The sequence below is a fragment of the Camelus bactrianus genome, chromosome 35, assembly GCF_048773025.1.
Source record: "Camelus bactrianus isolate YW-2024 breed Bactrian camel chromosome 35, ASM4877302v1, whole genome shotgun sequence".
Taxonomy (NCBI): domain Eukaryota; kingdom Metazoa; phylum Chordata; class Mammalia; order Artiodactyla; family Camelidae; genus Camelus; species Camelus bactrianus.
The window spans coordinates 21,575,938-21,603,579 of NC_133573.1; the positions used below are offsets into that span (position 1 = coordinate 21,575,938).

The window sequence follows — 27,642 nt, forward strand, 5'->3', positions numbered from 1 at the left end:
ATGTATCTGATATTTTAACTGTGTGCTATAATAAGGATTTTTTTAGGTAAAATCTGAGAAGTTATGAGTTGAACTGAATCTAAAAAGTTGTTGAATCCAAAATTGTAAGTTCTGTAATTACAAAAATAATGATCATTAATAGGTCATTTCAATAGAAATATTGTTCATTGGGGAGTTTTAATATCTATTAACTAGAACTAGACCTTTTGTCATTAAAGTATAAAAATGCACTATATAAGTACTTTTAAAAATTTTCCTGTAATTTGGTCATGTTTTCAGCACTGAACAAATTGCAGGACAGTTTGTAGTTAACATTTTATGGTCTAACTCTGTGAAGGGAAAGGTATATAGGGGTTACCTTAAAGATACAGTGTGCTTTCCCTTCAGCCTGTCCCCCAAGAATATTAAGGATTTTCACATCTTTGAACATAGCTGATTTTATGACAATCTATCCCAAAGGGATATCATTTGGGAATACAATTTAAATGCTATATCAGCTCTTACTTTAGTAGATCTATTTTGTGGTCACTCCATTAAAGCATTGAATAATTTGAAAACTTTTTATTTTTTATTCAGTACGGAGATTTATTCCCAGAGCGGGACTTTTCTGATGCAAAATTGGAATGCTTGTGTACTCACAACAGCTGTCCCCGCACCATGTGGTATCTTCCATCACTTTACTGTAGAGATGAATTTTTGGCCCAGTGTCTCAGTAATATTGGACACACATGGTTTTAAGTGGCAAGCAGGATGCTTATGCATTCACTTGACTTACACAGCTACAGCTGGCTCCAGATTAGAACAAGGAGACGACATTCACACCACGGCCACCCTCACTCACGGCTGAGGGAGGAGCTGGATCTCAGTAGGTGCTGCTGCTTCTAAAGACACAGCTAACTACTGCCCAGGGATTCACATTCACCACAGTGCCTTACAGCTGTGAGAGAGAGAACATGCATCGCTACAGGGGTTCTCTCAGAGATTTCAGATTATGGTCCTAGTTAATATCGACCTGGTTTTTTAATATTAATAATAAAATCGTGGCTGTGAAACAACAATACAAAAAGGAAAGATTATCAGAGCAGTAGATGATTTTTTAGGCCTAGCCATCCACATGTGACTTTCATGTTTTCCTTTCTAGGGAAAAAAAGTGGCACTGTCCTTTTAGACTCATTAACAAGGAATTAAAATTAGATTGCTTCTTAATGCCTGTTCATATATGTAGCGTGTTTGGAAAGCCAATCTATTAAAAATAGATTATTTTAAAGAATTAGTTTACTATGTGAAACAGTGGCTTACATTGACATTTTTAGACAATACCGTTTGCTCCGGAAATGTTTGTTGTAACTAATGCAGAAATAAGATGACTTGATGTAGTGTGGAATGGCATGGATATCCTATGTGGCTTGAATACTGTAATCTCGGTGCAGCATCAACTTCATGCTCTTTGTGGGATGACTTTGTACTATAAGCTTATATTTAAGTTCGTCTTAACTCTTTTGCATTTCTGAAGCCAATTGGTATAGTTTTTAAAGTTGCAGCTTTTAGCAAAAATTATTTCCTTGAAAATCAATTCTGTCCAAATAATACCTGAATAATACTTTCTCTTAAAGTAGAAACAAACAACTAAAAAGAAAAAAACCTTCAGTGTAAATTTTTAAATTATCTGATATGGAGAATTAGATTTCTGACATTCATTAGATGTCAAAGAAATTCCGACCATACTCAATGTAGGCTAACTTTTTATAGAAGTGAATTTATGCATGTGTTTCGTTAGGGTTGTACTGATGAATATGATTGAGGCTTTCAGCTCTTAGTGGATACAAAATAGAATGATTGATAAAATCCTCCCTACTATTGGCTATTATTTACCGACTCTTAAGTGGCAGGTTGTATTTATGCCAATTTATCTGCTTCAGGGAACATTCTTGATAGCAGAACAAAGTGAATAAAAGTAGTTTGCTTTGCAAATGAATGCAAATGGGAGAGCCTTTCGGAAAGCCCTTTAACACGGGCAGTGCACTTTGATTATGAGTGAAGCTGCCATTTGGACATGGTGAAAAGAGCACGCTTGAACCATTGATTGGGGGAGACAGTAAAAAGTCAGGAAGGGCCGCGTTAAGCTTGCAGTGAGGCAGGCGGATGTCAGTGTGGTTAGAGCACAGTGGGAGAGTGACAGGGAGGATTAGTGTCAGGGAGAAGCTTTGCTGTAGCTGTGGAGATAGTCCCTGGGGTCACTCACCTCTGACTGTTGCTCTGTGCTGATGGTTCTGTAATGCAAACGGCCTGATGTATGCCTGTTCATTATCGGAAACGGTGATTAGAAAAGGTATTTGTCTCAAAGGTTCCCTTCTTTCTTTCTCTTCTCTTCTTTATTTTTAATTAAAGGAAAATAAGGTGGCTTCCTCCATCTTTGCTGACTCCTAGAGCCTTGTGTGCTACAGTGTGGCTACTGCCTCTGGCAGGGAATAGTTTAGTGCTAAACTGTATGTAAAGTTGTAACCTGGTTATCTGTTATTTGATAATGGTTTCTTTGGCTTCAGCTTTGGGTATCACCAAGCGGTAGTGCTGAGTAAAATGCAAAGAATATGCTTGCACTTAGAAGTTTTGCTTTTGCAAAAAAGCTTTTGTAATATTTAAGGAATTTCATTCATTTTAATAATTTGATCAACTTTTAAAAGCTGTTTACCTTCTCAGAAGAAATGCTGCTTTGCCTGGACTTGATGGTTTAAGTCTTGGTTGGGAAAGTTTCTTATTTCTTTTCCCAAGTTTTATAAAATGCTAATAGCACTTGATAAGTTAAACTTTTTGAAAATACATGATTTTTTAGAATTAAATGTTACACAGACTGAACAAAAAATATCTGTCTCAGTTCTGTTTCTAAATCAGTACATTTACTTGTTCATATTTTCACGTATGCTTATAGTTTTTTTGTTTTTGTAATCAGGCATTTGTGAGCATTAGTGACATAATGCACCTCAAAACAATGGTCTTTCTTTTTGTAATGTCTTCAAGAGCCTGGGTTCGTGATATTTCTTCTTTGTTATTTGGTTTACATCAGAACTTTTTAAAGGCTACTGAAGCTTTGCACTCTGTTAAGTATGTAGCTCAAACCTTCACCTAAACTATTAGATACATTTTAACGTTATTTTTGCAGACAGTATAAGGCCAGTACTTTGGTTCACAGGTTTATTAAATGCTTTTAGCAAACATTCTCTAAATTTTTTTTTTTAATGTTTTGTAGGCACCTGAATGGACGGAAGAGGACCTCAGCCAGCTGACAAGAAGTATGGTTAAGTTCCCAGGAGGGACCCCAGGTCGATGGGAAAAGATTGCCCACGAATTGGGTCGATCGGTGACAGATGTGAGTTCACTCAGATTTGCATTGCATGGAGAGTGCAAACAACAAACCAGAACAAGGCAACTATGTATCAGGCAGACATAGATGCATCCATATTATCTTTGGAGAAAGGCTACAGTCCTTTTAGGATCTGGAAGCGAACCATTAACGAAATAAGTAAGAAGCAGATGTCAGCCAGTCCCCTGGTCCACAATTAACAGCTGTGTGAGGAATTCTAGTGTTTAGAGACTTAAGCTACTGTAACCTAGTCACAGAAAAACAATGCTAGTTTCTGTGTTTAGAGTGACCCCTTTAGCTGTGGCAAAAAATAGTCCTCAGATCAGAATTAGAAAATTTATATTTCAGCTGGATCTTTTTAACGTTGAGGTTCAGGTTGCTTTAGGTATTTAGACAGGTGGTTTGCATTAATTAAATGAGCACTCTTCCTAAAATGTTTTATTTCAAGGATGATACCTACCATCCATTTTGACAGTTGTTTAACCCCCTAAAATTTTATGCATATAATTTTAATATATGTAATTATAAATAAAATTTAATATTTACATATAAATATACATTTATACATGTATGACTCATCATACCTACCATTTAAAAGACAAAGTGTTTACCTGGAAAGTTTTAGATTTAACACTTTGGAAATTTAGAGCAGAGAATCGTAAAAGCACCTATCACAGCACCAAACATGTACTAAATAATTTATTGAACTTATTTTAAAATAAATCCTTTAGATCTAAAATATTTAAGAGGTTACTAAAAGCAAAGATTCAATTCTGTTAGTACACCTTTGGGTCTTAAATCCTGCAAAAGAATTAAAACACAACTACCAAAAAAAAAAAAAAAACCAACCAACCTGTTGCATAAATGCTATAAGTTATTTTTCATAGTAAACTTCCACTTTTTAATTTAGAAGCAAACTTACAAAACATATGACTTTTTTTGTTCTTTTTTGATAGGAGCTGCTTTGAGAATTTTAAATTATATAAATGTTTTTACTACCATATTTAAAATCACATATTTGAATTTTGTAAGATATTTTTCATTATTTTGGCTTCAGAGTTAAAGTCTGATCATGTGGAAAATTACCCCTTGTACGTTTTTTTTGCTATTTCATAATGAGACCAGTTAGCTTTGGTGACTGGAGAAAAGTCGTAAGGATACCTTTTCTTCTGCTAAGAATGTTACTGGGATGTGCATTTTATTATCTGGCTTAAAGGCTGTCTGTAAAAGATAAGTTAATGACTTATCAGTAAATATCTGACCAGATTAAAGATATTCCATCCTTAGTGATGTTTAAGTACTATAATCCTCTGACTATACTACTACTGTTAATATGATGATTAACAGAAATTACTAAAATAAGTTTTAGAAAATCATAAACAAGCATTGGTTTAAAAGGGTGCAGTTGGCTAATGAGAGAGACTAGTTCACTATTTAGTATCACCCTTGAAGACAGCCCTGCCTTAACTTTTTAAATAATATTTCTGTGACACCTTACAATTAATGATAGAGGCGAGTAAGAAATTGATTAGAGCAACATTTTAAATTTGTTGTCATTAAAATTTGGTTAAATTTTTATCTATATTTTTAAGAGGAGAGAGATGAACATTTAAATGCTAAGAATATACATGATGTAACCAACAGAGCCTTGAAGTGGCTAGTTAGTATTATAGATACAGAAAATCCACATAACTTACAAGCATAGCCTTAGTGCAGTCTTGGTATATATAAAGTCATCTTTTCATACTTTTGCAAATTCATCCCATAGGTTCATTCTTTAAATTCTTTTCTTACCCAAAAGAGACTGATTCAGTGTATACAATAGATATTTTTTCCTTTTACCATGGAAGTAGCAAATACGACTTTTTGAGATGTTTTTACTCTCCAAGTATTAGTTCTATTTTCAAAAGACCGCAAAAGTACCTTGGGAATAAACCTTAACGTTTGGGGCGCTAAAACTGCCATTGTAACTTTTCTTCTGTACCCGTATACAGATATATAGACTCATACTCTGTGTTCATTCTGTGAGCATCGTCTCTATGGCTAGACTGTACATTTCATTCCAGTAACTACACATACACACAGACTGTAAACCTCTCTCTCTCTCTCTCTAGAAGAGGACAGGTGTCTAAAGACTCAGAAGTCACTTTAGTGAACACACAGTGAATTACACTGAAGCAGCTAAAATGAGTTTGGCTAATACAGTTCCTTTAGTAGAATGTTAAGTGAAAGTTGACCATACTTTGGAAGATCACTGATACTTTTTGGCGTATGGTGGTAATTAGATTTGTTTTCATTAAGCATTTGACTCTGAAAAAGAAAGCAAGTTCAGTTTGCTGTCATCGGAAGTCCTGCACACTGACCGGCCACCTGTACCCATTCGCCCTAGCTCTGTACATCTGGCCTTTGACTTTGCTAAGTGTGTAGCTTCAGGCTTAGTTCTCTTTCCTTCAAGAAACAACTGACCTTTTTGGGGGAGGGGTGAGTGTGCCTGTGGTGGAATCTATAAATTTTTTATTTGGTTTGGCAGATTACAGTGAAAAATTCATTTTATTCCTCAATTAAGAAAGGAGTTTTCTGTGTATTAATTGTCATAATTAATGAGTTAAAGTGCTAAATTCTACTCTGGAGCAATGTTATTAGCTTTGTAAAAAAAAAAAAAAAACAATGCAAAGTGTATGTGAGTATGTGAAGTCAGATATACCTAAGCAGCAAGGCCTGCTTTATTACGATGAAATATTTTCAGTGTTAATCTGTGTCTTTCAATCAGACAATTTTGGTAACCACAAAGGACACTCAAATTGTAAAAATAACAGAGGAAACAAAAACTGTCTGGCTTGTAAAACCAACTTTAATGTGATTATTAACTGCAGGTTTTCTAAATTAAGGTCAGGGAGCCTCAGATTTCTTGCTTGTGAAATAATATCGTTCCTCTTGCCCGAAAGGATGTAAACCGATTCTACTTCTCTCTGTGGTCACTAATCTCTTGCATTCTGGTTGTGATAACAGACCGATTAGAGATTTTCTTCCTGCTTAGAAAAGGCCCAGGTAGGCAGCAAAACAGAAGATAGGTGGTTAGATTTATCATTTGCTTAGTGCCACAGTGAGGCATAAGGGGCGTGCAGATAAGCGTCCCCAAATGTGAGTGAAAAGGAGGAGGAAAAATGACAAAATTCCCAGTTTTCTTTTTTATAGCCACAAGGGTGGAGGAGATAACCTGGTGGGGGAGTCGGTCTGTTAGGGCAGTTGTTTCAGAAAACATCTGTGGACTATTCAATAGCAAGTAAACTTTTATCAGTGAACTAAGTATGTAGTATATATAATGCTGAATGGCATGTGTTAGTTAACATTTGAAATATTTTATCTATAATAAAGTGTTACACTTTAGGTATATCTTAGTTAAAACTTTGCATTTATTAAACAAAGCTAATAACATCGCTTGTATTTATCCAGAGTAGAATTCAGCAATTTAACTCGTATATATTTTTGGCAAATATTTATTATTGCTGTTCCTTTTAGAGTCAGACCAGTCCTCCACAAGTTGCAAAGGTGACAGGTTCATCGTCACCACCCTCTTCATCAGGCTGACTGCCCCAGCACTTCTCTCCCTGAGCCTGACCTCATGCTCCTCTCCCTCTCCCCTCCTCCGCCTCATGACTTTTAAAGGTATTTCAGTTTTACAAGGAATGGGTCCTTCATCCAGTTCTTGCTAGGTGAGTCACTAGCTAATCTAATAGTCAGTTTTCAATCTGATATTAATACATGATAGTTTAATGTGTTACCACATTACTCACATACACGTTTTAATCGGAGCCTTCAGGTCCTTATCCCAAATATATGAATGATTGATGTAAGAATTTCAGGCAACTTGGTTGCCTTTTTGAAGGAAAGAGAAGGCAGAACATTATTTTGAGAGAGTAGGACCTTTTAGTGTCCATCAGAGAAAACTACGTAGTTAATTGCTTAATCTGTCTATTGGCCTGGTTAGAGTTTTGCTATATATTATGATTTCTGGGCCAGAGGTTTATAGATTCACATTCTGTGTCACCATTGCTATCTCAGCTTTGAACAAAGTTACATGTAGAACCGGATTATAAATTATATAAATTACTGCATGAGAATAACATTGCAAAAATCAGATAAGAGATCAAAACATTTTTAACTGCTTTAAGTGATGCTATTGACTATGCTATCATTCATTTTTATAGTATTTTACGTTTTTAAAAACATTTAAATATGTTATTTTACTTGACCTTCACAACAGCATTGTGGAAACAGGCAAAAATTATTTATACCCATTTTACACTTGAGTAAACTGCTACTTAGAATTTATTCAAGGCAACACAAGTATTAGTGGAGGTATGGAACAATATTAGATATTTTGATTCCTCATGTAATATGTTCTTATCACTACTTAATACTGTTTTATTGCTGGATATATGAAAAACACTTAGAGACTTATCCTTAGACCTTTTTTGGTAAAACTGTGTTCATAGGGAAAAAAAATTTCTTTTGAGTGTATTTCTAAAAGTTTCTTCTAATCATCTGTAATGAAAAATGACTTCTATAAACATCTTGCTGTTGATCATTCTAGACATTAGTCTTCTAGATTCATCTGCACTTCACTAGGAAACATGAGCTGCTCTCCATGACAGTGCAGATCCGCATCACGTTTCTAAACACCTACAACTACTCCCTGTTGTCTTCATATAAGTAAGGAGCATCCCACTGACTTGTTATTTAAATTGCTTCCCTTGGGGCTATTTTACTAGGATTTTTTTTTCTTCATTCATCTTCTCATTTGTATCTCTTTCCTTAGCTTATATGCCTAGAAGTAGGCTGCTTGGTTCAAGAATATGATTGTTTTTAGACCCTTTGATGACTCTAAAATTGGCCTCAAGAAATCTACAGTGCTTCTGGTAGTAAGAGAGGGGACACTGCCTCAGTCTCACAAACACTGATCATGTTTTGCTTCCCACCACGGCTCATCAAATAAGTGGAAAGTGCTGTAGCTCTGATTTCTGTAACTTACCTCCTTACTTACTGGTCTTATTTCAGATAGAGTTGTGTTAATTCATAAGAATTTTAGGATCGATAGTTCTACCTTCTTGAAAATAATACTTTACCATTTACTTTATATCATATTTTGTTATCTTACTTGATTGTATTAGCTAACAATTCCAAAGAAATGTTATATTACAGTAATAGTGATTAGTGAAGACTTTTTGCTCAACATTTTAATAAGAAAACCTAATGTTTAGCCATTAATTTTAGTATTTGTCATTGATATGAGACTACTTATACTAGGGAAATGTCCTTCAATTTAATTTTTCCAATTCAAATTTGTTATGTTCAGGAACAGATGTGAAATTTTAACAATGTTTTTTAACATCCCTTGACTTGATCATATAATTGTCTCATATGGCTTGAGGATGAATATCTTGTCAAGGTACCCTTTTTGTATTTCCAAGATAAAAGATTAGTAATATATAACCAAGTTTAATAAACAGCTAGATTTTATTTGTTCATTTATTTAGAATTCTTGCATTTATATATCTTTAAATTACTATAGAACTTTTGGTGTTTTGTTAATTGGGTATCTGTAGGTAGGGTTATACCAGGCTTCCAGAATCAGTTTATTATACCTGCCTTCCAACATCTAGAGGGTCAAGAGACTCCTGAATTAAGACAAAAGGAAAGGATGCTATTTTAAAAACCAGAAAAACAAGTATTCAAATAAGTAGAATGGTTGAAAGTTATCATCAGGAAAACCTCTGAGAGAGCAGAATAAAGAGACAAGTAATTTTAAAATACTTATTAAAAAAGATAAGGAATACATGGAATCAGTCCAAGAGATCAAAATCTTACTTTAAAAGTTCCAGCTAGACAGAAAACAGACACAAGAGCATTATTCAGTAAATAACACAAGGAGGTTTTCCAGGGTGAAGAAACACCTGGAAACTTACAAGGTGGTCTCTTATAAATCTCTTATAAGAGCCTTCCACAGTCAAGTAGAATACATGGAAACAATCCTGGGAAATTCATGAACACTGACTCCACAGAAGATCTTTAAAGCTTCTAGGGAGAAGAAACCTCCAAGGTAAGGCAGGTCAGAGTGACAGCAGATTGCTTAGCAACACTAGATTCTGGGAGACCAGGGAACGATGCCTTCACAGTTCAAGGAGAGATGGTTCTGAACCTAGAACAGACCAAGCGTGTGGTACTTACACAGGGGAAGGACTCATACTCATACTCCCGAGACTGCACTCCAGCAAACAAGGAATAAATCAACAACGAGGAGTCCACGAATAGTGGATGCAGCCCAGTGAACAGAATTTCCAAGACCCCACAGTGATCTAGCCGGTCACTCCACGGCGGAGTAGGGGAGCAAAGGACTGGGTGAGAGCAACAGCAGAAATGTACGTACGTGAACAAAAGTCAGCTAGACGCTCCTCAAACAACAGAAAACCATTCAAAAGAGGCACAGTCCAAATTTAAGTTCAGGCATACCTCGGATACTACAGATTCAGTTCCAGACCACTGAAATAAAGCAACTATTGCAATAAACCGACTCCCATGAATTGTTTGGTTTCCCAGTGCATCTTAAAGTTACGCTTATGCTGTCGTGTAGTCTGTTAAGTGTGCAGTAGCATCACGTCCAAAGATGGACATGCTTTAATTTTAAAAATTTATTACTAAAAAATGCTAACCATCATCTGAGCCTTCAGTGTCTTAATTTTTTTAATTTTAAATAAAAAAACTAATTACCCCCCCAAAATCAACAAAAGTAAAAAAAAAAATTTTTTTTATTTTAAAGGATGTACTGGGGATTGAACCCATAACCTCATGCATGCTAATAAGCACGTACTCTACCACTGAACTCTACCCTCCCCGAGTGTCTTAATTTTTGTGCAGTAGTAACATTAAAGATCACTGATCACACACCACCATGACAAATATAATAATGAAAAGGTTTACAATATCATCAGAATTATCAAGATGTAACAGAGACACGAGATGAGCAAATGCTGTTGGAAAAATGGCACTGGTAGACTTTCTTGACACAGAGTTGCCACAAACCTTCAATTTCTAAAAAACCCGCAGTATCTGTTAAGCACAGTAACACAAAGCACAGAAAAATGAGGTCTGCCTGTGTGCTGAAAAGTAGAATGATGCAAAGGACAAAAGAATTAGATACAGAGAACATTCTCCTTTAAGTGACACCAAAAGTGTGAGCACAGCATAGTACTTGTCTCCACAGGGAGAACCAGATCATGACTATGCAAGATCTTCCACAACAGTTTTTCATAGTCCAAACATTTTACATATTTTACAGATGGTTCTCCAGTATTTTAGATCAACAAACTGTGGAAGACTATGGCAACTTGTCCCTCAAAATATGTTCTCCCCTTCTCTGGTAATAGATCTGTGGTCAGGCACATATTTGCCCAGAAACACTGCACTTCCACGCCCCCCAGGCTCTGCTCAGGGTAGGTTACTAATTTCTTCTCAGAGGAACATAACTGAAGTAATGTGTGTTGCTAGGGGCTCTTCCTCACTCTTCCCTTCCGCGGAGCTGGAATACCAGTTTGCCTGCAACTAAGCTGCAACCATGCAGGCAAAGACAATTGCCCAAAAGAACAGCAGAGAAGCACGATGGAAAAAACCCGAACGTGTGGAGTGAAAGAAAAATTGTAGAGCATGACAAGTGCAGTGAAGAAAGATAAAGCAGAGTAAGAGGTTAGAGACTGCAGGGAGCTGCGATTTAAAATAGGATTCTCAGGAAAGTCCTCTCAAAGAGGTGATGTTTGAGCAGAGACACAAAGCAAGTGAGGGAGCAAGGTTATCTGAGAAAGAGCATCCCAGACGGCATGTACAGGGGCTCTGAGGCAGGAGCATGCTTGGGGCGTGCAGAGCCCAGCAAGGAGCTCATGATGTGTCTGACCAGGAGAGGATTAGAGTGGATGAGGCCAAGAGCTAGTGGAGGAACAGACCACTGTGACCTCATTGGCGAAGGTGAAGATTTTGGATTTTACTCTGAAATGAGAAAGCACTAGAAGATTCTGAGCAAAGAAGTGCAAGATCTAAAAGGGTCATTCTGACTGCTTTTGGAGGAAGATGCTGTGGCAGGAGACGTGTGGAAGCAGGAAGGCAGGCTATGAGGCTATTTCAGTTATCCTTGCAAAAGATGATGGTAGTGTGGACCGGGGTTATTGGCAGAGGTGGGAAAAGAGGTTGAATTCAGGATGTAATACACCAAAAGCATATTGTTTAGTTATATGTACTTGTAAGCATCAGAACTGTGACCAGAAATGAGTGCCTCTGGGGGTAGGGTACATGGCTTTTCATAGAAGCCCTTGTTGTAAACTGGTGATTTTTTTTTTTTTTTAGCTATGTACATTTTTTACTTTGATTTTTAAAACTACTTTTAAAAATTTAAAGAAAAAATATTTGACCTTTAGTATCTTTCCATGTCAATATATATGGCCCTACCTCATCCTTTTTATTTTTTTTAATAGTAAAAGCTTTGCTGATTTACTAATATAGGAAAAACAATCCTAAAATTTGTATGGGACCACAAAGGACCCCAAATAGCCAAAACAATCTTGAGAAAGAATAAAGCTTGGTGACATCACATGTCCTGATTGCAAAATATGTTATAAAGCTACAGTAATCAAACCAGTGTGGCACGGGCAGCTGACACCTAGGCCCAGGAGGGCAGTGGGAGTGCTCCACCTCTACCTGAAACACTTTCCAGACTGTCCCTTCAACAAAGACAGCTTTATTAGAGGATTTCTACAGCCATCTATTAATATTTTTGCCTGCCTATATATTCCCCTGTCAAAGAGCCTTGAGGGCTAATTTGAATGTTCTAGCAAAGGAATAACAGCCATGCGCAGACCCTTGTCCAGAAAATGTCCTCCCTTTATCTGGTTTAGTTTTCTTCCACAGAGGATGCCCCTTAAGGAGGAGAAAACAGAGTTTTGGAGAGGGAAGAACAAGATACCCACCCAGCCTGCTGTATTCTTAGACCCCTCACATGTCGGCAGGGTGACGGGTATTACTGCAGATCTCTGACACACAGTGGAGAAATCAGAGTACAACGGGCTTGAATCTTTACTAAGTTCACCTAGTTGGTGACTGACAGTAACTCAAGGGAAGTCATACAGAATTGGCCTTAAGAGGTGAGGCCAAACTCCCAAACTGTCAATTCACAATGTTTTGGATTGCTCTTGTCTTAATTCAGCCAATACTGATTTAGAAGTAAAAGACTTTTTCAAAACAATAAACAATAATTTTCTTTCTTATAAGCATAGTCCTCATTAACCTGAAATCTGTTGAATGAGTATGCAAGGAAATAACCAGATTGGAAGCTCCCTGAGGTGGGCGAGACTATGTCATATATACACCACTATTCTCAGCATGGTGATACGCTAAGTCAGGCTTTGACTTGAAAGATAATTCTTTAATAATGTCACATCAAGTCATCACAGGATATTTGAACTAAAAAAGAAACCATTAATGCAGTATTTTATTTTATGGCTAAAGAAGTATAGTGGAAAGAGAACAGAATTTAAAAGAAAATCCTTAACCCTACCATTTATGGGCTGTGTGATTTTGCAGGTCCCATGTCACTCTGAGCTTCAGTGTCTTAGTCTGTGATATGAATTTCACAGCATAGCTAGAGGGTGAAATGTGATCGCATTATGAAAATACTTTGTTAATGTGAGCCATTACACAATTGTAAATCACTATAATAATCACTTTTATTGCAGATGTGAGTTCTAGAAAGAGGTAACATTTGTTCAAGGCGACAGAGCTAGTTAACAGAAGCCTGGGACTAAGAACCCAGGTTGTTTGACTCTTATTTAAGGCGCACTGTCCTACTGGTTAAGCAAAGACTTGATTTTTAACCCTGCATATAGGACAGCAGTATTGTCTGTCATGCCTAGATCAAATACCATTCAAAGTTTTCTGAGATTCTGGGCCAAAGGGGGATAAATTTGAGAGCAGAGTTTTTCATGTCCCAAGACACTAGCCAGTTCATGGAGCTGTAACTCCAGGGAGCACTATAAGCAGCTGCTTTCTCAGATGTCCTTTGAATATTTGAACTACAGAACTTCTCAAAGTCTCATTAATTGCTAACTGAATACTTGTTCATCTTCCTCCATGATTCAGTCAAGCAAAACATACTTGCAGATTACATGAAAACTTCTCTCTCTATATATATATATCTCCCATTTACCATTCATAGAAGTTTTTTCTAGATCTTATTTAGTGTCCTATATTACTAATATACTGAGTTTGTAATTTGCACTCACTCATCAGAACCCTGTATCTTACACCAAGAGGATTTATCTTCTTTTTAAAGTCTAGATCCAATACACTAGTTACAGTGACATTCACTTTGAATACTATGGATTTTTTTTCATAAAGGAACTGGTTTCTCACAGTATAATCTGTGGTCTGGCACCATACTTTATTGTAGGGGTTTATTTTATTACCCTGAATTATTTGCTTAACTCTTTCTTATATGTATAGCTTAGAGACGAAGCAAGTCAGTAGACTGGTGACCCTTGAGCTGATGTTGATAAGAATTAATGCAATTTAAAATTGCTTCCTTGTGCTAAAAATGTGAGGATCCCATTAAAATAAGAGGAAAGTGGGTGAATATATGTTGGGTTCTTACAATACAATACCTTGCTGATAGACTAAAAATATCTGCAAAACTACACTACTGTCTGTTATTAGTATTTCCTCCCAGTAAATGGCCACCTGCATTACTTATAAAGCATTATTCAGAAAGTTAATGGAAGGCCCTCTTCGATAATGATTAAGATGAACATTGTTATTTCTTGTATTTTCTATCCAGACAGAGAATCCAGAGAAAAAGTTAAAGACATTGGAGAAATAATAAGAATGAATATCACTGCTTTCTACCAGTTGGAAACATTTTTCAGGTGTTTTATTTCATGTTTAGGTGTGCCCTTTTTGTTGGAAAGCTACAGTAGTTTCTGGTTATAATGAGTGCTAGATTCAGCAAAAAGCTGGCCAAAGTTAAATACAACTGAATGAAAATACAGTTGGTCCTTGAACAATGAGGGGGTTGAGGGCACCAATCCCCTGCACAGTCAGAAATCCTCATAACTTTACAGTCGACCCTCTGGGTCCACAGTTCTGCACCCTTGGACTCAACCAGCCATGGGCCGTGTAGTACTTTGGTACATATTTATTGAAAAAACTCCACATGTAAGTGGATCTGCGCAGTTCTAACCTGTGTTATTCGAGGGTCAACTGTAATGGACTCCATAGTTACATAACATATTAACAGAATAGCTAAAATGTCATCAGGTCAGCCAGAATTTGGAAAAAAACCACCTGAGGTTATCCCTAGTAGTCAGCATTTGTTTTCTGAGTTATCTGAGGATGTCAGGAATGAGTATACACTTTATCTAGCTTAGAAAATTAGAAAATTCCTCAGTATGTTGAGTAGAGATACGCCACTGTGAAACTATCCTCTGATCCTAACTGTATCCTATGGAATATAATTTTCATTTTGCTAAGTTAATTTTCTGTTACTCTCATCAGTGTTTTCACTGAAAGGAATGAAACCTATTTTAGACTTTTTCATTCACTCCAGCCTAACCCCTATGTCCCAGATTTGATCATAGAGCCCCTATTCCATAAGATAACGAGTTAAAGCTGAGTTAAGAAACAATTGCATAAAATAATAGATATGTGATATTATTGCTGGGCCTGTAACAGAAGGGTAATATTTGTGTAATATATTTGCCAATAACAGCACAAAGAGGATGGGTGGGAGCAAAGCTGTGTGGGCTGAGTAAACTACTGCAGATGGCTAAGTAGTAATTATGAGAATGTATTACTGGGTTTGTAACGTGAATAGATAAAGTATGTATAATGGTCATACCACAACATAGGGGGAAAGGGAATAGAGCTACATAGAATTAATGTTTCTGTGCATCACTAGAATTAAGGTGGTATAAATCTGAAGCTGATTCTCGTAAGTTAAGATGTATATTATAAGCCCTAAAACAACGTCTAAAAAATAAACCTCAAAGTACAGTAAACAAATCATTAAATTAAAATGTTACATTAGAAAATACTTAGCAGTAATAGAGGAACAGAGGAACAAAAAAAAAGACATTTAAAAAGTTAAAAGAAACCAGTCTCAACTATACCAATAACAACTTTAAATGTAAGTGGATTAAACAATCCAATCAAAAGAGAGATTATCAGGATAATTAATCATGATCCCTGTGTGGTCCACAGGAGACACACTTTAGAATCAGAGATGGAAATAAAAGGATGGAAAAAAAGATACATTGTGCAAATAGCAACCATAAGGAAGCTGGAGTGGGTATACTAATGTTAGACAAAATAGACTTGAAAACAAAAAAGTTACTAGAGATAAAGAGGAACATTTTATAATCATCAAAAGGCCACTCCAGGAAAATGTAAGTCACAAGCATATGCATCTAATAGTAGAGCATCAAAGCAGATATAGCAAAACTGACATAAATGAAGAGAGAGATAGATGATTCGACAATAATAGTTGGAAATTTCAGTGCCTACACTTTCAATGATGGATAGAACCACGAGACAAAAGATCAGCAAGGAAGACTTGAACAATGTGATAAACTGGCTAGACCTGACAGATCTCTCTAGAAAACTTCACCCAACAACAACAGAACATAGATTCCTCAAGCAAACATGGAACATATTCCAGGACAGGCCATACGGTAGGCTATTAGACAAGTTGTAAAAGACAGAAGTAATACAGCATACATTCTCTGTTCCCAAAAGAATGAGATTAGAAATCAGTAGCAGGGAACAAAACTGGGAAAATCAATAGATTTCTGAATTAAAAGACCAATGAGTCAAAGAAAGAAAAAATCACAAAGGGAATTAAAATTCTTAAAGATAAATGAAAATAAAGACACAACACACTGAAATTTAAGGAATGCAGCTAATGTGGTCAGAGAGGGACATTTATCGCTGGAAGTGCCTTTATTAAGAAAGAACAACGATCTCAAACCAGTAATCTAAACTTCCACCCTAAGACACTGGAAACTATAAACTATACTTAAAGCAGAAGAAAGGAAATCATAAAAAGTAGAGCAGAACTTAATAGAGACTAGAAAAGCAATGGAGAAAAATCAGTAAATCAAAAAGCTGATTCTTTGAAAATATCAATAAAATTGACATTTAAATAGATTGACAACAAAGAAAAAGGACTCAAGTTAATAGAATCAGAAATGAAAAAAAGGCACATCACTACCAACCTTACAGAAATAAAAAGGACTGTAAGGGAATACTATGAACAAGTGTAAGCTAAGAAATCAGATACCTGTTTTTCTAATAGATATAGATGAAATGGACAAATTCCTAGAAGGACATTAACTAGTAAAACTGAATCAAGAAGAAATAGACAATTGAAATAGACCTAAAACAGGTAAAGAGATTGAATTAGTAATTTAAAAAGTTAAAGACCTAGTCACAAAGAAAAGCCGGGCCCAGATGACTTCACCACTGAATTCTTCCAAACATTCAAAGAAGAATTAATACCAAAATTCCACACACCTTTCAAAAAATAAAAGAGGGCAAATACTTCCCAACACATTTTATGAAGCCAGTATTACCCTAACACCAAACAAAAGACATGAGAAGAAAACTATAGACTAATATTTATGAATATACATGCAAAAATTCTCAACAAAATATAGCATACCAAATCCAGCAGCTTATAAAAATAATTACATACCCTAATCAAGGAGGGTTATCGCAAGAATGCAAAGTTGATTCAATAGCTGAAAATCAGTTAATGTAAATTCATCATATCAGTAGAACAGAAAACAAGATCATCTCAAAAGCAGCACTTGACAAAATCCAATGCCCTTGCATGATAAAAACACTCAACAGATTAGGAACAAAAGGGAAGTGCCTCGACCTGACCAAGAACATCTACTAAGACCCCACAGGTAACATCATGCTTACAGGGGAAAGAGCGGATGTCTTCCTGCTAAGATCAGGAACAAGGCAAGGATGTCTGATCTCACCACTTCTATTCAACACTGTCATGGAGGTTCTAGCCAGGGCGGTTAGGCAAGAAAAAGAAATATAATTGAAAAGAAAGAAATAAACTCTCCCTACTTGCAGATGACATGATTTTATATAAACAAAAATATTTTATTTTGACATCCCTGCAATGAACAACCTGAAAATGAAAGTAGTAATTTCATTCACAATAGTATCAAAAAGAATACAATAACTTGGGAATAAATTTAACAAAAGAAGTACAAACTTGGGCTTGGAAAACTATAAAACACTACTAAAGAAGATCTAGATAAGTGGATCATGGGCCTGTTCATGGATCAGAAGATTTAACCTTGTCAAGATTGCAGCAGTCCCCTAAATGTAAGCGCTGAAGCTGTACACCTCTCAGGAGAAAGTAGAAGGGCAAATCTTGATGACTTTGGATTTGGCAAAAGGGCTTAGATATGATACCGAAAGTCCAAGCAACCAAAAAAAAAAAAAAAAAATTTTTGGACATCATCAAAATTAAACTTTGATGCTTCACAGGACACCAGTAAGAAAGTGAAAGGACAACCCACAGAAGGAGAGGAAATATTTTCCAATCTTTATCTGATGAAGGACTTTCATCCAGAATATATAAAGAGCCCTTACAACTCAGTAACGAAGACAAATCACCCAGGTGAAAAACGGACAAAGGATTGAAATGGACATTTCTCCAGAGAAGATATACAGATCACTAATAAACACATGAAAAAAAGTTCAGTATCGTTAGTCACTAGGGAAATGCAAATCAAAACCACAAGATACCACTTCACACCCACTGGGATGTGCAGTAAGACCAAACAACGGATAATAACAAGTTTTATGAAAGACGTAGCAAAATCAGAAGCCTCATATACTGCTGATGTGAATGTAAAATGGTGCAGCCACGGTGGAAAACAGTCTGGCAGTTCCTCAAAAAGTTAAACATAGAGTCACCATTTGACTTAGCACTTCCACTCCTAGGTATATACTCAAGATAAATGAAAACATGCCCACACAAAAACTTACACACAAATATTTATAGCAGCATTATTCATAAGAGCCAAAAGATGGAAACAACACAAACACTTACCAACTGATAACATGAATAAACAAAATGTGAAAAATCCATACAATGGAATATTATTCCTCAATAAAAAGGAATGAAGTAGTGATACATGCCTGCAACTTCGATGAACCTGGAAAACGTTACCCTACGTGAAAGAAGCCAGCCACAAAAATTCACATATTATAGGATTCTGTTCACATAAGTTGAGAATAGAGAAATCTACAAAGACAGAAAGTAGATTTGTGGTGTTTAGTGCGTGACAAGGGATGGGGTGGGATGAGGAGGGAGAATGGTTGCTAAAGGGGACAGGAGTTCTTTCTGAAGTGATGAAAATACTCAAAAGTGGGCCATCCTGATGGTCTCACATATTTGAATATACTGAAAACCACTGAATTGTACAGTATGCGAATTATTTCTCAGTTAAGCTATTTAAAAAAGAAAAAGAATAAGGGAAGTCTTTGTATACTATTCTGGAATAATCTCCAAAATATTTTGTTAAATAAGAAAACAAGATGCAGAAGAAAAAACAAGAATGATTCCATTTCCTATACATAGGTTGTATATCCTATAGTTACCTGAACCTATGTGTTAAAATTCATAGAACTGTACAATGAAAGAGAAGAGGGTAATTTTATTGCATGATAATGTAAAAATATAAAATTTTAAAAAATATACAGTAGAAATTGAGATGGGGGAGAATTGTCACCAGAATTGGTAGCCCTGGTAGTGGACATTAGGGAAGTCTTCAAGAGGAAAGTCACAGTTGAGAGTACCCTGAAGGATGGTTTTGCTCTGGATGGATAGATACTTAAACAGAGGTTTGATGAAGAAAGGAAAATCACTTCTGACAAATGTTAACAGTGTCCAAGACTGCAGGGTAGGGAATTTCTGACCATCCGGGGGGCTTTAATTGTTTTAGTTTGCTGGAAGGAAGGATGCGTACAGGAAAGAGAACAGATCAGACTGTGGGTTACCTTGAACATCGAGGTGAGAATTGAACACTTTATTGTCATTGATGGGCCGTCAAAGATATTTGAATAGAACTCTGCCTTAGGGATGTTGTTCTATAGGAACTACTAGTAAGTAAGTTGTGGAACAGTTAGAATGCTGTTGTATGAATTCAGTCAGGTGAGACTGGAGGACAACACAGGAAGTGGAGATCTGACAGAGAAGGGAACAGGTGGCACCAATCTTGTGAGGAGCATGGTGGCTGACTGGGGAGGGAGGAAAAATGTCCAAAAGCTGATTATCTGGTTTCGAGCCTGGGTGACTGGGAAGATAGAACTACCACTAAGAAGAGGAAGGAAGAGCAGAGAAGGTGATGAGCTTAGCTTGGGCTCTGTTAGTTTGAGGAGCTAGGAGACCTCTACATAAGAGACTTCATGGCAGTTGGAGAGGGAACCACGTGGTAGTCGGCACCGCATCTGCAGATTCAACCAACCTCAGATGGGAAATACTTGGGGGAAAAAAGTTCAGAAAGTTCCAAAAAGCGAAACTTGAATTTGCCCCACATGGGCAACTACTTAAACAGCATTTACATTGTATTAGGTATCGTAAGTAATCTAGAGATGATTTAAAATATACAAGAGGATATGCCTAGGTTATATGCAAATACTATGTCATTTTTTTTCTTTTTTCTTTTTTTTTTCTTAGGGAAAGAGGTTTATTTATTCACTTATTTTTTTAAGTGGAGGCACTGGGGATTGAACTCAGGACCTTGTGCATGCTAGGCAGGCACTCTACCACTGAGCTGTCTCCCAGTACTACGTTATTTTAGATAAGGAACTTGAGCATCCTCGAGGAGGGTCCTGGAACCCAGTCCCCAGGGAGACCGAGGGACAACTGTATAGCACAAAGAGAACTTGGCCTATTTCCTCACCTATAAAATAAAGACATTTGGATTCAAAAGGCAGTATGTTAAAGTGGTCAAGAACAAATATTTTAGAGCCTGACTTGCCTGGGTTCAGCTACTCATTGGCCTTTTAATCGTGGACCTATTCTCTCTGGGCCTCAGAATTCTGTAAAATAGGGATAATTATATACCTATGTAATATGGCTGCTGAGGAGTATGTGTACACACACATCTTATTTAGAACAATGTCTGGCACATAGAAAACTTATTGTTACACAGATGAAGTCCTTTTCAGATCTGATGACCCGTTGTCATGTGGTCAATTTCTTTGAGACTGGCATGCCAAGGCAGAGTCGGGGGCCAGGGATATAGATTAATCATTTCTTTCTTAAGTTTCACTGAACAGATGGTGTGAGATACCAAAGGGGAAAGAACGTATGAAAGGCAAAGACAGAATGTTGAAGAGAACTGTATCATGGAGCACAGGGAGGAGTGCGTAGCGGGGGCCAGTGAAGGCCAGGGAAGGAGCGTCCACAGAAAGGGAGAGGCAACCGTGGGATGGAAAAGACACCTCCAAGGAAGACAGTCTTCCAGAGCAGAAAACCACCTTGAAGGTGTGAAAGTGTATGAGATGTATCTGAGGGACAGGGAGAAGCTGCAGACAAAAGCAAAGCAAAGTAATGGATGGGACACAGTTCAGTAAGGATTCAAGAGGAAGGAAGATGGTTTCTTTGAATTGAGATAAAATGTGGGAAAGATATATGGTGATGCAAAAAAAAAATTTGAGTTGGGAAAGTTGAAAGTCAAGGAAGCTCATGTTGGATAAACTATTTTTTTTTTTCCATAAAATAAGAAGCAGGGTCATCCATAGAGAGGAAGGTAGGGAATAAAATTGAAGAGCGTTTCTAAGCAGCTTTAAATATTTCCTCTGATTCTGCCCTTTCTGTGAATGGAAAACAAATGATCCACATCAGTTATAACCGGTAATATTCACTGAGCCTTTAATATCTGCTAGGTATCATGCTAAGAGTTATTTCCAACTTAACACATCCCTAACAGACAAAGGTATTACTAGTTTTATCCACATATTATGGAGGGTCACACACGAAACAGAGAAAGGATTGGAAATGCTCCAGGTTACCCAGCTAGTAAGAGGTGGAACCAAGACTGAACATGAGCTGTAGCTCTGAGCTCTTCACAAGCATGCTTTCTGAGGTTTTACTCTGAAATTTCATTAAAGCAGTGAAGTACTGGTTCAAGAATTTACATGGATTAATGACATGGAATACAAAGTATAGAAAAATAGCCCATGTATACAATGGAAAGTAATTTTAATAAAGTTAAGATTTTACATAAAGGATGCCTTGTTTAATAAATGCATTGGGGCAATTAACTATCCACTTTTAATTTTTTAAATTAATTTTGATCTCCTGTTTAAAACATATAATAGAAATCAGAACAGTGGTTGTCTACAGGAGGGTAGAGATGGGCTTAGGGGCACAGGGAACTTTTTGGGGTAACAGGAATGTTCCATAATTTGATTAGAATGTTGGTCACATGGATCTTTTTTGGGGTCAAAACTTACTGAAATGTACATTTAAATCTGTACATTCCGTTCTGTGTAAATTTTATCTCAGTTTTTAAAAGGGAACTCTATCTGTAGATCTCCAAGACATTGTAAAATTTTTAAAAAGCAAGCTATAGGGTAAGATAATATGATACCATTTATGTAATGGAAAGAGAACAGAATTATTTCTGTGGCTCCACACTCGTGTTTATAAATGTCTCACAGTTCTTGGGTCCAGCTGCCCAAGTCCACCACAAGGTCCTTCCTCTAGTGTCTTATGTGCTCTTAGAATTTCTTTCTGGGATGCAAGGAAAAGAAATACTTTAATAATAACATCATTAGCTTAAGAGTATATTTCCTCACTGTTCATAATACTCATTGGTATAATATTCTCCAGTGAATTTTTTTTTTTTTTTTAAGTAAAAGCAAGTTTATTTGGAGAGATACACATTCCATTGGCAGAATGCAGTTAGTCTCAGAAGGCAAGAGTGGCTGAAAGATACTTTCTTCCAGGAAATTCTAAGTAAAAAACATCGCCTGTGTGTATAGTGATTTCAAAACTAGTATATCTTTAGAGGCACCTTGGATAATGCCACTGTCCTGAACCAGAAGTAATCAGGTGACCTGAGTTCTCATTCTGACTCTGCCACTTGATTAGATGGATATTTTGGAGCAATTCATTTACTCTCTGGGCTTTGATTTCCTTGTTGGTTAAAAAAAATGGATTGAACTGATGGCTGAAGGTCCATCCAGGCCTAAGATTCAGAAAACCCTATTCATTCATCGGACCATATATAAATTAGGTCCCTTGACCCACAAGAGACATGTGGAAAGTAAGATTTTCTCTGCTTTTGTATTTTGAAACAGGTGACAACCAAAGCCAAGCAGCTGAAGGATTCAGTTACCTGCTCCCCAGGTGAGTGAACACCCACGTCATTCCCGTTAATCTTAAAGTAAATCCCTTTTTTATAACAACTTCTTTTAATACGATAGTCAAATTGTTTTGCCCAGTGGACTCTACTGGTCATCTCCCTAAAAGGCGCTGAATTGCAGGCACCAGCAGGCTAACCCAGCCCTGCACATGTAGTGCTGCTAAGATGTATTTAGTAAGTTTGCAGAACTGTAAAACCTGTTCTTCTCAAGTGTTGGTGGCGGGTCACCACCGCACACCCAGTGTCCATCAGGAGGCACCCAGCATCTTCCCCAAGAGTCTGTGTTTCTCGAAATCCATTTCCTCCAAGACTAACTAGAATTTTGTTAGCGTCCCCGTACTGTCTGCTTGGAACCAGGAAGTAAGAAAATGCCTCCTAACCTTCCTGCTCCACTTACATGCAGGTCCCTGTACCAGCCAGGGACCAGCAAACTGTGCGATCTGAAACGTCTGCCCGGAAGGGCTCTGGGGAAGAGGGCAGTTCCAGATTGCTTTCCTACCAATACGGCTGCTGGTCTGGGTGTGGACGCAGAAACGGGCAATGAGTGTTTTGAGAAAGAAGCTCCCCCAAGACAGTCTCCAGAAGTGTGTTCTCGAAACGGCAGTGTGGGGTGGGCGCAGACAGATCTTACCAGAGCATCGAGGTGTCCCCAGTGTGTGAGGAGATCGGGTAAGGGGGTCTCTGAGATGACACCTGTCGCTGGGAGGGGCCGTTTGTTTGCCCTTTTCTGTCGAGCGCAGCACCGGTGGGGGGTGGGGGGAGGGAGGAGAGGGGGCTTGACGCAGAGAGCAAGTGTCCCCAGCGCAGGAGGCCAGCACGGTCACTCTGTGCTCGTGGAATTAATAACAACTCTGGGTTCTGAACTGCATCCTTCCTCACCTAGAAAGTAGCCCGGGTGTCCCTTCCCAAAGAGAACTTTGCATCCTCTGATCACAGTCTGACTGTAAACACTCACTAATCCTCAGAGTGGAGGGAAGGACAGACATGGAATCAGACAGAACCGGGTTCAAACTCCACCTCTGCTGTTTTCTGAGGCTGACTTTCCTCCTCCGTAAAGTTAAGATAGTTGATACCTATCTCTCTAGAATAGTGTGAAAAATAAGTAAAACAATACATGCAAAACGCCTAGCCCACCGGCTGCTGCGTTGGGGCAGCCTCTGTCACTCTTGCCCCCTGAACTGACCTGCTGTATGTCCTTCCTCGCAGGAATGGTCAGACTCTCTGAACTGAGGGCAACAGCCCAGAACTCCAGGCCCAGCAGGCCCGCTGCCACCTTGCCGGATGACATCATCACCCGGAGAGAAGAGGGCGAGCAGGCGGAGGAGGAGGGCGCGGAGGAGGAGGGCGAGGAGGAGCGGGAGGTGGAGGCCACGGGCGCGGACAGCCGGCCCCGGAGGCGGAGGCCAGCGCGGCTCCCGGAGGCAGCCACAAAGGCGGAACCGGAGGAGAAGGTCCGAGGCAAGAGGCAGAAGGACTTCGACCTGTCAGAACAGAACGAGTCCAGTGACGAGGAGAGCCCGAAGAGGGAGCGAGCGCGGGCTGCAGAGGAGCCCTGGACTCAGAACCAGCAGAAACTTCTGGAACTAGCATTGCAGCAGTACCCAAAGGGATCCTCTGACCGCTGGGACAAGATAGCCAAGTGTGTCCCGTCCAAGAGTAAGGTGGGTGACGCCGAGGAGGAAGGCCCGGCCCCAGCTCTAGAAGCGGGGCTGCGGCCGGTTCCAGCCCGCCCTCCTCCCGGCGCCCCTGTCTGTCTGTCTGCAGCTGCTGCCCGGTCGTTCGTTACCGGTTACCGCCCAGGAGGTCTCCCGATGGCGTGCGCATCGGTGCCGCGATGGGTTAGTGTAAACGAGGTCGAGTCTGACTTTAACCATTATACAGACTCAGCGAAAAGCCCACGCATAGAACGGTCAACTTGCCTGGCAACAACCCGGCCAACCTTCTGGAGCGTTGGCTCCGCGGGGGGGACAGTCTGAGAGCAGCAGGGGCAGCGTCCTCAGGGCCTGGAGGGCCAAGGGGGCCCGGGCTCGTCAGCGGTGGGTCCGCAGCTTTCTCAGAATTACAGGCCCTCTTAGCAGTTCCCCAGGCCTTAACCAGGGGGTGCGCGTGGCAGACGGTGTTACCACGGTCCCCAGCCCTGAGTGTCACTTCATCTGGACATACCAGGGGCACCTGTTGACCAGAGGCCGTAGGTGGTGCTGGGGGGATGGTCAGCAAGAGGTTGACTGGTGTCAGGATCCAGCTTGTCTCTGTAGCCTTGACTGTTTACTTACAATAGACTTTCCTCCCTGTTTGCACTTATTTGCTTAAATACATCTGCCGACAGTTTCCAGATAACAGCTCAGACGGGAGGGAAGACGGGCATCCCCGTGGAAGGTCAGCCTGGACCCTGCCTCCGTCTCTCGCTCCAGCAGTCCTGAGCTGTAGGGCCTCATGGTGTGATCTTTTCAACCCAGGCCTTTCCTGACACAGTCTCCTGGGCTTCTTTCCTTCATCTGAGGCACCAGGAACATGGAGAAATCAAGAGAACTAGTCTCTCCTGCCTTCTCTGCCTGTCCCGCAGTGGCCTGTGGGCATGCTGACGTTCATTTACATTCTTACTTTTTTAAAATTGAGATTCACTGTTGGGAAATCTAGCTCGTGACCATGAATGTCCCCATGTGTACAGGTCTAGTTTTCTATCACCTACTTTAAAATGATGAAGTTGAGAATTCCTGGGGAGAAAAATAAACCATTAACAGTTGATCTATTTGAGAAACACAGACCCTCCCACCCTCTCTCACTGTCCTGCCAGGGCATTTCCCCTGAATTTCTCCAGCATCTGTCAGGACACAGGCATTTACATGTATGACACTGACACTGGCTTCAAGTGAAAGAGCTGGAACCCTGGATTCCTAGGGATGGGACACTCAGAAACTGTGGCCTGGGGTTTGGAGACCTTCCTGTTTCACGTGGAAGGTTTTGCACTTTCACGGTCCTGCAGACACACCCTTTAGGCCTTGACGTTAGAGCCAGGTCTGGGGAGCTTGCCTGCCGCTCATCCACTATGGTGGGGCTCCCTGGAAGTGGCCCACAAGTCACTGGGAGTCCTGGCCCTGAAGGCAGAGCCTCTGCCCAAGGCCCACGCGGCCCGGGCTCCTGGCCGGCCTGGCGCCTCCCCCAGTGGGGTGCTGGGCCCCGCGTGCTCGGTGTCCAGCCCTGGGCGCCCCAGCCTGCAGCAGGGCTGTTAGGGAGAGGCTGACATTTTAGGTGGGTGCTCTGGGGATGCAGAGGAGGCCCTTCCTTATTAGAAGATTCTCTCAGAAACTGCAGACAGGGAACACTGTTCTCTTTCAGGGCAGCTGATAAAGTCACCTGCCGCGGAGCAGAAACCAGTTTGCGTTTGACCTTACGTTGGTGAAGGCTTACAGTGCCACTGGGGTATTTTTGAACAGAAATGGAAGTGGATTCTAGATAGTGTCTTGTGATAAATAGGAGAGCAGTGAGGCCCCTCCCCTGCTTAATCCAGGGGTCCCCACCCCAAGGGGTGACAGCGACCGGCAGCTGGGGTCTGAGCTGGCACCTCTGCAGCCTGGCAGGCCGGCCGACCTCCATGGGGCTGGGACGGGCCAGAGGGAGGACTGGTTGCACTCCAAGCCCCACCCCTCACCGCTGGAAGGGCCCTGGGGGAGGCAAAGCCAAAGGAGGTTAATACTGTTGATGCCTGGCCTCAAGGTTTTTGGTTTCTCTGAAGTAACGTGCTGTGATGAAATAGTGAAATGATAAGATGCTAAATACCACTGGTGAGCGTGAGGTCATGCTCACAGTAACCGCCTCTGCACCACAGACTGCAGCCACCAGTCCCCCCCACCCCCCGTGCCCTGCACACCTCCTGCCCAGCTCAGCCGGGAGCCCCCAGGGGGACAGGAGAGCCCTTGTCTGCGCCGGGCAGGCAGGCTGGCTCACCACACAAGGGTCACGCTGACTGTGGGAGTAACTGTCCCCTCTCCTCTCTCTCTCTCTCCAGGAAGACTGTATTGCTAGATACAAGCTGCTGGTTGAACTGGTCCAAAAGAAAAAACAAGCTAAAAGCTGAATCCTCTGGAAGATGATGTTTACCTTTATTTCCAAAATGATTATTTTAAAAATCTTATGCAGAAATTTGCATTTTGTACCTCAGTATTTCTATATGTCATGTGCCTTAGTAAAAAAAAAAATTAAATTTAAAATAAATGTTGTGCTACATTGTTTAAACAAATACTGTGTTAAAGGAGACAAAACAGATGTGGGTATTTTATGGGTTATTTTTCCCTTCATCACTGCAAAGTTTAATTTCCTGGGGAGCAAACTGAACAGTGCTTTCTAGCAGTCAGGCAAATGTATGATTTTGAAGGAACATGAGTGAACTAATGTGTAAGAATTAAGACTTAACTGTGTTACTTTGACCAAAGAGCACATCACTTACTGAGTGTTTCGGTAGCAGGATGCCAGTGTGTGGGGAGAAAAAAACCAGCCTGGTATTGAGCTAGCTGGCTAGGAATAGCGTGGGGTTAATCTTAATTGTATGTATGTGCATATGTTATGTGTATCTAGAAAAAAAAATAAGCCTAAATGCACAAGGACATAGGTAATAAGGTCTAAGTAAAGGTGGTTTGGTAGAAATACATCCCCAGCGGATAGAATTTCCAGAGAACACGCAGGCAAGGTTTTTAGGAACTGATGACACTGGGTCCCACTTTCTTGTGCTGTTCGTTTTGACTGAACTGTCACCGTTGGCTGAGTGTTCTTTTTTAAATCTGTCATTTG

The 27,642-nt window shown here is 39.5% G+C and overlaps 1 protein-coding gene across 1 annotated transcript in view; it reads left to right on the forward strand.

Moving 5' to 3' along the window:
- DNAJC1 (DnaJ heat shock protein family (Hsp40) member C1) overlaps positions 1 to 27,094 on the forward strand; it is a 149,520-nt gene extending 122,426 nt beyond the window's left edge. The window contains exons 9-12 of the mRNA XM_074358370.1: positions 3,245 to 3,364; positions 22,793 to 22,841; positions 24,064 to 24,518; positions 26,864 to 27,094. Of these exons, the coding sequence (XP_074214471.1) occupies positions 3,245 to 3,364; positions 22,793 to 22,841; positions 24,064 to 24,518; positions 26,864 to 26,932 (693 nt within the window). The 3' untranslated portion in view covers positions 26,933 to 27,094. The remainder of the gene's footprint in view (positions 1 to 3,244; positions 3,365 to 22,792; positions 22,842 to 24,063; positions 24,519 to 26,863) is intronic.
- The last annotated feature ends 548 nt before the right edge of the window (positions 27,095 to 27,642 follow it).